The sequence below is a fragment of the Setaria viridis genome, chromosome 4 (assembly GCF_005286985.2).
Source record: "Setaria viridis chromosome 4, Setaria_viridis_v4.0, whole genome shotgun sequence".
NCBI classification, from domain to species: Eukaryota; Viridiplantae; Streptophyta; class Magnoliopsida; order Poales; family Poaceae; genus Setaria; species Setaria viridis.
In genome coordinates, this window is record NC_048266.2 from 37,775,519 (window position 1) to 37,785,366 (window position 9,848).

Here is a 9,848-nt window from a genome sequence, read left to right on the forward strand (position 1 = left end):
CTGGGATAAACTGTTCGAGACAAAAGGGGGTCTTTAATCCTGAGTGAAGATTCGGGACTAAAGACCCTTTACCAACCGGGACTAAAGCGTTTCAAAAAAATAAAAAAAAGACCTGCTCACCCTGCCGCTGGCCAGCCGGCCGGCGGGCGCCGCCACAGTAAGAACTCAAACACCAAAGCAACACTGACTGCAAGAACTCACTGACTTCCTCTTGGCCACCTCCCTCCCTCTCCCGCCGCCGCCTAAAAAAAGATACAAAGCCAAAGCAAGAACTCAAACACCACAACAACACTGACTTCGTCTTGGCCACCGAGCTCGCCGCCGCCGCACCTCACCAGCTGACTCATCTCTTATTGCGCTACCCTGCACCTCGCCCCGCTGCCGCTCCTCACTGCTAGTGAGGGGCGAGCAGAGGGGGAAGGGGAGGGCAGCAGAGGGGGAGGGGGCGGTGGCACCGAGAGGGAGGGGGAGGAGGGGGCGGCGGCGGCGCCAGGAGAGGGAGGGAGGGGGAGGGGGCAACGGCGGGAGTAGGGAGGGGAGGGGGGCGGCACTGGGGGGAGGGGGGTGGCGGCGGCGGCGCCGGGAGGGAGGGGAAGGGGCGGTGGTAGGAGTGTGGGAGGGGGAGGGCGCGTAGAGAGATAAGGACTTTGGCACGTGAGAGTGGGAGGCCGGCGGAAGACAAGGAGATAACGTAACGCGCGTGAGAGAGAGGAGGTGGAGGGGGGCGCACGGAAAATGAGGGTAGGGACCCTTTTGTCCCGGTTGGAAACACCAACCGAGATAAGGGACGGTCTCACTTTAGTCCCGGTTGGTAATTCCAACTGGTTGGTATTTCAACCTTGAGCCTTCAGTCCCGGTTGTAAAGGTCAGTGGTCTAGAGGGATTTGGTGAGCCCCGCCAATGGCTGAGTTTTATTCCTGGTAAATGAACCGGACTAAATTTAAACCGGGATAAAAGTGGTGGATGGAAGGTGAGTTTTTTAACGGTGGTGCTCGCTGACAAGCAAAGGCCGGAGTCGGTTGCGGAAGGGCCGGCGCGTCCGGCCGGCCGGCGAGTACCTTTCGCAGGTGCCGCGTCCACCAGGGCACCGCTCGCCGAGCTACGCCTGTCAGGTGTCAGCGCGCTGCCGCCGTGCCGTGCGCATCTGTCTCTCTGCTGCTGATGAACGTACGCGAATCAATGCGTGTGGCTTTCCGGTCGTGCTCGGCGTCGAGACCCTGACGGGCGTGATGGCTTGGTCGCAGTTACAACAGTGTGATGGCTGGCGGAGGGCGGCGTCGCCGTCGCGGGTGAAAAGACGCCGCACGTCGGCTTGCATCGCGCGTGCCCTGCCGCGCACGGCGTCCGATCCGCCGGGCGACGTCGTGGTCAGGCGAAGCGGATAATGATGCTGATGAGAAGGTGCGAGCCGTGCAGCTGTGTGGACTCCGGCCGTCGGGAGGCGGCGGCCGCCGGAAACAATCACAGGCACCGGCGCGTGCCGGCCGTCGGGCTCGGAGTGATGGTTGGGTGTCGATGGGCGATGGACTCGTGGAAACGACGCCTGGCGCGCGTGAAGCTCACGTGCGCGGCTCGGTCGGGTTCAACCTCTCGATGTTTCGCGACGCGGGCCGTGGGATTGGGGGCCAGGGGACTTCGCGGGTCTAATTTGGGACGAGATCGGCCCGCTTTCGGTGATCATTTGGCCCACATCTCCCATCCGCCCGTTCCAAATTATTGTTGGGCTTTGCGCGGACTGATAGCTCCCGATAATTTAATATGGGCTAGGCCAGCCCATATTTAGATTATCGGGCTTTTAAGCTAAATTATTGACGACAGGAAACTGAACCCACCACTTGGTTGTGTGATTGATCTTCTCCGTTGGGGGAAAAGTGACAATTTCTATTTGAGTGGCCCAGGATCTGGCAACAAGACCCACCCCTCCAAGGATCTCCGCGTAGACCTGGTCCACCGGGTGCAACCAAGTTCCAAGCGTTTTGCATTACGCTGATTTCAATCCGAACGCATATGACATATCCAATTTCGACGAACCATTCCTTCTAATTACATTCTTTCCCCACTGGTTCATACTTACGTGCGTGCGTGTTCCCTCATGTATATTCGACATTTTAAGTTCTGCACTACGATTTATTCACATGCCATAAAATGATGTTAAACATAAAGGGTTTAAGTTTGCTTTTTGAACAAAAAAAATATATGCCCATGTTTGTGTTAGTCTACTTCTAATATAGAAGGGCTCAATTATATCAAAAAGATATTAGAAGGGCTCAATTATCTCAAAACTATATTAGAAGGGCTCAATGGTTTGCACTTTTCGTTCACTTTGCACCTAAAGTTAGCATATTTTAACAAAAAGAAGTTTAACATGCCTAAATAAAAATATACTGCCATAACAGCTCTCCACGCACAACAAAGTCAAATCAAAATAGCCAAAAACTGAGCCGTCTAAAACCAAACACCCCCATCCATCGGCCAACGCGCGTGCGTTCCACGGCCAGACGTGGCGGAAGGGGCGCATCCACGCGACCGCCCTCCGCGCCCCGGGTGCCGCCTCCGTTCTCCAACACCCCCCAAACGAACCAGACCGAGAGCCCGCCGCCGCCGCCTTCCCTTCCCTTTGCTTTCCGTCTCTGACTTTTTCTCCAAGCTCATCTCCCTCCCTCCCTCCCCCCGATCTCGGGAGCGAGCGAGAGAACACAGGGGAGCATGTCCTGGCGGTGGGCTCTCGCGCGCCGCGCTGCCGCGCTGGCCGCCGGGACCGGTGCCGGCTGCGCGGCCCAGGCGCAGAGGCTCCTGACGACCTCGTCCGGCGCGGGCGCCGCCCTCCTCGGGCGGCAGCACCTGCCCCTCGCCTCCCAGATTCGGAGCAAGGTCCACTCCCCCTCCCAATCCTTTACCTGTTCGGTTGTGTCGGCGCGGGGGTGCCTGGTGGCGGCTGAGTTGCCACTGCCCGCGATGTGTTTGTGTTTATGCCGACCCACGCGGCGCCCCCACGAGAAGTTGCGGAGTGCTTGTGATCTCATTCGTACCAACTCGCACTGATCGGTTTTTGCTAAGCTGATTAGTTTCTGTTCATCAGCATGGATAGTACTAGCTGACCGTCTGGTCTGTTTTCTTGTAACAATAAAACCGGTTGATTAGGTGCCGTATGTTGCTGTACCTTTCGAAGGATTTGCCTTTTATGCCATACTGACAAGCTCTGTGCCTTTGGTATGGTTTAGTAGGTGGTGGGTTACAGAGGAGCTGCTTTCATGAGCTCCAGATGGCTACATGATGCTCAGTACCAGGTTCGCCAGGACGGGGATTCAAGGGCTCAGGTACTTGAAACCACCTTATTGCCCCCAAATATTTGTTTTGTGTGCCTTGTTGAGTCCGAATGATCTGTGAGTACCTTTTTCTCTGTCAAGTCAATGGATAAGACACTGTTTTTTGTCAAATATTTGCTCAGTAATGATTGGACTTCAAAAAATGCACGGATTAGTATCATAACCAAAACATGTCTACCAACCAAACAAGGACACAAATACTGGGCTTGCTGGGCCACCACGAAACATATTCTAATTCCACATGATATCATGCTAGCTTGGCTGCTCCTCGTTTTGCTTCAGTAGGTGTCAAATGTTTTGCATTTTGTTATTCTTACAGCTTGTGGTCGGTAGCATTCTGGTCACTTTTGCTTTATATTTCCAGGAATAAACAATAAAATAGTTCTATCATGTATCATCATCACTCAGCCTTTTTTGTGTTGTGCATGGGAAAGCTATTACCGCAAAACATAATATGCTTCTTATTTCTTGATTATAAGATAGTCTGAAGAGTCTAAACTTGCTCAACCTCTCAGGAACACAGAGATCCATTTGAATTAGTCGCCGATGATCTATCACTTGTTGCAGATAGGTTACGATCCATGGTGGCTGCTGAGGTCAGTAACAAATTGGTCCTGCTCGTAGAAACTTATTTTTGTATATCTCCGAGCTGTAATAGCAGGATGATTTGATGCTTCATTGATCTAGTGATCACCAAAATTGTCTTTTTCTGCCATCCCAAACTTGCTTAAGAGTGAGCACTAATTTTTCATTTGTAGGTCCCCAAACTGGCATCAGCAGCTGAATACTTTTTCAAGGTGGGAGCTGAAGGGAAAAAATTCCGACCTACGGTAACATCTTAATTTCTGCATTTCTTGAACCATGGCTACAATATCATTTCATTAATCTTTGTTGTTTTTAATGTTGCATCTGTATTGGCAGGTTTTGTTGCTGATGGCATCAGCTCTCAGATTCCCCCTATCAGAATCAACAGAAGGCGGAGTTCTCAGTATGTTAGCAGATAAACTCCGCACACCCCATCTGAACATTGCAGAGATAACAGAGATGATTCATGTTAGTATAGTGTTATAGCTATCCTTCAGAGCAGACACATTTGCTATATTTCTTTTATTTCTCAATCTGTTACCTATCGCAGGTCGCAAGCCTTCTGCATGATGATGTTCTAGATGATGCTGATACTAGGCGTGGTGTCAGTTCGTTGAATCTTGTTATGGGGAACAAGGTATTGTAATTTGTTCTTCTTAGTAATCACATATGTAGTATATTTAGTGAATCTCAAGCTTATCTCTGCACTGAGAACTACAAGTCACTAAAATAGTTCATAGTTCAGAGTGCAAACCTATGTAAGCTTAACCTGCCATTGCTCCAGGGTCCAGACAAAAAAAGACTTTTTCATTTTATTTCAGATCAATATGAATTATGTCGGACTTGGACATTTGAGGAATAAAAAGTATTAAAATAGCTGGTATTGTGTCCTCAATTAGCTGGTACCACAAGCACTGTTCTGATGTTACAGCCTTACAGGGTAGCAAAATTGATATTTGTTCTTGGAACTGCTTCCTTTGTGTTACTCTACTTCTAAAATGTAGAATCTTCAACATTTGAGATATGTGACATCAGTATTCCTCACTTGTTTTGCCTGCAGCTTTCTGTACTGGCAGGTGACTTCCTCCTGTCTAGAGCATGTGTGGCACTTGCAGCACTTGGGAATACAGAGGTAAATACATGGTTTCATTCATTTGGTTTTAGCAATCTCAAGATAGGTGTTATGCAAAGTTCATGTGACTCATTGTATCAGTTGCTGCTTGCTACCATGGATCAGTTGCTGCTTGCTACCATGGATGTTTAGTCCTTTGACCCATTCATTCGCATGTCTATAACTCTCATTATTGCTGATCTTAAGTTGCAATTCCTTGCCCTCTTTGGTATCCATAACAGCATTACCGTGCTTAGCTTAACCCTTGTGACTGCAGTGGTCACTTTGCTCTTTTCTTGCATGCTGTCTATAATACCAACCGGTCTATCATCTTTGTGCAGGTGGTATCCCTAATGGCAACTGCTGTAGAACATCTAGTTACCGGTGAAACTATGCAGATCTCAACAAGCAGAGAGCAACGACGAAGGTTTAATATTTTTCTCTCTACCATGCACTTAGTTGCTCTTGTCAGATGTAATATATACTGTATTCAAAGTTCAAACAGTTGTGGAGTGAAATTCTTGAAATGTTCAATTGCTTATTTACTTTATATTCTCTGTTCGATCTTTGGTCTTTGCTAATTAGTTGTGGCATGGATTCCAAAATATTTGCAGCATGGAATACTACTTGCAGAAGACGTACTACAAAACAGCATCACTGATATCAAATAGCTGCAAGGCTGTTGCTATTCTTGCAGGGCACACTGCTGAGGTCTCGATGCTTGCATACGAATATGGACGAAACTTGGTTTGTAACATTTTACATTTCCCTTCATTTTTTCCTGAAATAATTTCCTTCTAAGCTAATTCTGAAAATATCAGCAGCTTAGCTAATTTGAAATCCATGCAGGGTTTAGCGTTCCAGTTGATTGATGATGTTCTAGATTTCACTGGCACCTCTGCATCCCTTGGGAAGGGTTCATTATCTGATATTCGCCATGTAATAGCAACTGCTCCCAGTTCTTGTTATATTTGGTTTCCTCTGCAATGATAACGTTCCCCCTTTCTATCTTCTGAAATAGGATTATTCATTTATCTTTTACGTAGTCATATTATGTGTCGTAATATTTTGGATAAGGGAAATTTATAGAAGCTTTTGCTGTCTGGTGTTATTGTTTATAATGCTTTATTAGTGGATTTTTGGTATACGCTGCATTCTACCCTACATGATCCATTTTGCTGAAACTTTTTATGCTGCTATCTCTGGACATGCCACACATGACAGACCTCTAGCAGGAAATACCAGAATTTGGATGTCAACAGGATTATTGCTTTTGGTAGGGCAAGAATATTTGGTGACTGTATTTTCTTAGACATGCCAATTTCACATTCAGAACTGAGTAGAGATAATTATTGTTATACTGCATAAGAAGGATATGGTGAGCCTTGAATAATGGTGTATGTCTTTGTGGTAAAGCTACTGAAATTACATGTAATGGTTAAGCAAGAGTTGTTGTTTCAACACTAAGTTACAACTGTGATATTTAACATGGACCACATGCATAGTGATTCTCTCATTCATTATCATGTTTATGTTTTCTATCAAGTGATGGTATTCATGATGCAGGGAATCATTACGGCCCCAATTCTATATGCAATGGAGGAATTCCCTCAACTACATGAAGTTGTTGACAGCGGCTTCGAGGATCCTGCAAATGTTGAACTTGTGAGTAATTGTATTAGTTTGAGAACAGGCTAGCTGCATTGTTCATTTACCTATAACGGTACAGACAAACATTAGGGCGTAATATTCAATGCACATGTATACATTTCTTACGATGATATTTGCATGCAGACCAAGCTGATAATGAAGAATACTCACTTATACAAGTTAAATAATAAAGATAAAACTATTTCATGAAATGGCATGCAACTCTCCTGCAGCATTTGAGAAAATAAAACTGTATTTCCATGGTTTACAATTTAGGTGTGCTATGCAATCTTGATTCGTAGTGGGTAACAGGTGTTCATACCAACTTGACTAGTTTAGGATGATACTGAGGACCATATAGCTCATTACAGACTTCAAGCTCCAATTGTTGCCTTCTCCGGATGTTATTGATAATCATAGTCACATCTGAGCAATTGATTGTTGCATTTTACATCACATCCCTGCACACTTAAAGCGCCTGTACTCTGTAATCCGACAATAAACAAGGACGGAGAAGTTGTAAACTTAATGGTCTACATTTGTGCAAATTGCAGGCCCTTGACTATCTCCAGAAGAGCCGTGGAATTGAAAGGACGAAAGAGCTAGCACGGGAACACGCTAACCGTGCAATCAAAGCTGTAGAAGCCCTCCCAGACAGCGACGACGAGGATGTTCTGACTTCGAGGCGCGCTCTTATTGATATAACAGAGAGAGTCATCACCAGGACAAAATAGCAAAGGTGTCTTGGCATTCACAAGGTGAACAGAAAGCTGAACCTGGCCACAGGCCTAGTATTCCACTTGGAAGATTTTGTATACTTTGGTTCATTGCATTCTTTTCACAGCCCAAGTTTTGTGTAACATTGCTGAAAGTTTAGGACCTGCATTTCTCAGAGCTATAGTGCTTTTTGCTGCAAGTGGCAGCAAAATATGTATATCACTGATTGCAATGGTCACCAGATATTATGTAGACACATAATTGGGAGCACTGGACCCAATATACGAGAAGAATGGATTGTTGACTCCTGTCAAGCCTCAGACAGTACCACACTAGGATCTGTTAACCATTACCTCTGCAAATTTTGATTTCTCTTTTTTTTTTTCCTTAAAAGAGTAACGGAGGGAAATCCACCCGCTAGGAGCGATTGCTTGCACATTCTGGCATCTTATGTTTGTTTGATGTAGTGTGCAAGCTGAATGAATGTATTCAATCTTCCATAATGAATGAAGCATTACAAAACATTTTGATCATGGTCACTGATCTCCTAGAATGTTGCGTGATTTCTACATCGGCACACCATGGACGGCATGGATTGACGGGCCATCAACGAATTGGACGTTTTTGAGATCCTGATCATCTTGAGGATTCGATCCTGACCGTCCAATTACCTGGCTTGGCTCCAGAACCTCTCTTTGGCCCATGCGATCGCCTCGTCCACCGCGGCGGCGCCGACGCTGTCGATGTCGTCGCCGTCGTCCATCAGCAGCGGCGCCCGCTCCCTCACCTCCATCACCACCTCCTCCAGCCTCCGCGGCGTCCTCGCCAGCGGGTTGGTGAAGAGCGACGACGACGTGGCCGACGGCGGCGAGTAGTAGTACCCGTAGTCGGCGCCTGAGTAGTCGGTGATGGTGGTCTCGGCCGCCGGCGACCGCGCGCCGCGCGTCTGCCGGAAGCTGGGCGCGTTGCTGCTGGTCTCCGGGTTCGACGTGAAGCAGCAGAAGTTGCTGCTCCCGCGCTGGTGCCGCCGGCGGTGCGCCGCCGCCGAGCCGTCGCCGCCTCTGCTGTGGTTCGACGATCTGCCGGCGGCCTTGGCGTCGCCGTAGTAGTATCGAGCCGCCGGGTACGCGGCCGTCGAGCACGTGAAGCTGCTCTGGTACTCCCCTATCGTCGACGTCGAGGACGGCGGCGACGAGTCGTACCGCCGCGAAGGGATCGTCACCGGCCTGTCAAAAAACGACAAGATCATGTTAGCGCCAGTGATCACAATGCATATGCACATGACGCATTTTTCACGTGCTTCTCTAGGTAGGCACGACTGTCAGTCGATGAGCTCCTACCTGAGCCTAGAAGTGAACGAGGAGAACGTGGCGTCGGCGCGGCTGCCGGTGGCCACCGGCCGGCAGAAGCCAGCGGGGAACTCGTCGGAGCTGACCGCCGACGACGACTTCGACTTGGACCTCGACCTCGACCTCGTGTGACGACGGGCGCCGAAGATGTCGTCAAAGAAGCCCTGCTCCGTGGGCACGGCCGCCGCGCGCCCGTCGGCGTACGGCCGGCGGCAGAAGGCCTCGGCGCCGCCGTAGTTCATGTACTGGTGGTGGCCCGTCGGGGAGTGGTAGTCGGCCGCCTCGCCACCGAAGCTGCGGAGGAGCACGGTGCGCGGCGGCCCGCCGTAGACGTCCCGGAAGTCGTCCGGCGCCAGGCTCTGGTGTCCGCCGCCGCCGGCGTGCTGCTGCTCCGACGACCGCTGCCGCGGCAACACCGAGCCCATCGTGCACCTCCACGACTCGTCCATCCTCTCTCGCTGATGCCTCTGGCTTATGCGTGAGAGCTTTGTGCGTCTTGCTGTGAGAGGAGAGATGGTGATCTTTATACAAAGGTGATCGAGGCCAGGCAGGGAAAGCTTGATGCTTTTGGCTCGTCGGATGCATGTGTATATATACTAGCTCATTCAGACTGTATCGCTGCTTGCAGGTACAGAAACAGTACGAACAAGTACTGTTGGCATCTATCAAATTGCAGATTATTGCAGATCGATCTCCAACTAATTTTGCTGTTTAGAATTAAGTTAAACTGATTCTGAAACTAGTGTTTTTGCCTCTGGTGAAGTATCAGTATTTCCCAATGGTTTATAGATGTAAATTAAACATGGCCAAATGTTGCCGGTCATTAAAAACTTTTGCAAGCCTTCATGATTAAGCACTCAACTCACCACAATCATACGCAACAGCTTGCTAATCCTAGCACATGAAGAAGCTGCTGCTGATTCAGTATATATAACACCGTTCATACAGGCTTTAGAGTTGTTACAACACTGTGTGGCTATCAGGTAAATTGACAGGCTTAGTTTTCTGTTGCTTAGCTGTTGATGTGGTATGGGATAGGATAGTTAGATGAATGAATGATGTATGCAACAGGGGGAGTAACCAATGGATTGATTGGTAATGCCTTTTTGG

At 48.6% G+C, this 9,848-nt stretch overlaps 2 protein-coding genes across 3 annotated transcripts; one reads left to right on the forward strand and one right to left on the reverse strand.

The window, feature by feature from the left end:
- Nucleotides 1–2,521: 2,521 nt before the first annotated feature.
- On the forward strand, nucleotides 2,522–7,697 carry LOC117853081 (solanesyl-diphosphate synthase 1, mitochondrial). 2 transcript variants are annotated; one of them, XM_034735446.2, is made up of 12 exons: nucleotides 2,522–2,871; nucleotides 3,225–3,317; nucleotides 3,842–3,922; nucleotides 4,085–4,156; nucleotides 4,248–4,379; nucleotides 4,462–4,548; nucleotides 4,972–5,043; nucleotides 5,364–5,449; nucleotides 5,637–5,769; nucleotides 5,872–5,961; nucleotides 6,589–6,687; nucleotides 7,227–7,697. In XM_034735446.2, exons 1-12 carry the CDS (start codon nucleotides 2,707–2,709, stop codon nucleotides 7,404–7,406), a joined length of 1,290 nt encoding a protein of 429 aa, XP_034591337.1. In that variant the 5' UTR covers nucleotides 2,522–2,706; the 3' UTR covers nucleotides 7,407–7,697. The 2 variants fall into 2 exon arrangements, with proteins under 2 accessions (XP_034591337.1, XP_034591338.1); XM_034735447.2 differs by having other exon boundaries at nucleotides 2,843–2,871; nucleotides 3,222–3,317.
- A 117-nt stretch (nucleotides 7,698–7,814) lies between these two features.
- On the reverse strand, nucleotides 7,815–9,607 carry LOC117853082 (uncharacterized). The gene is made up of 2 exons (XM_034735448.2): nucleotides 8,730–9,607; nucleotides 7,815–8,615 (listed from the first exon to the last, which is right to left on the reverse strand). Exons 1-2 carry the CDS (start codon nucleotides 9,185–9,187, stop codon nucleotides 8,057–8,059), a joined length of 1,017 nt encoding a protein of 338 aa, XP_034591339.1. The 5' UTR covers nucleotides 9,188–9,607; the 3' UTR covers nucleotides 7,815–8,056.
- Nucleotides 9,608–9,848: the final 241 nt, after the last annotated feature.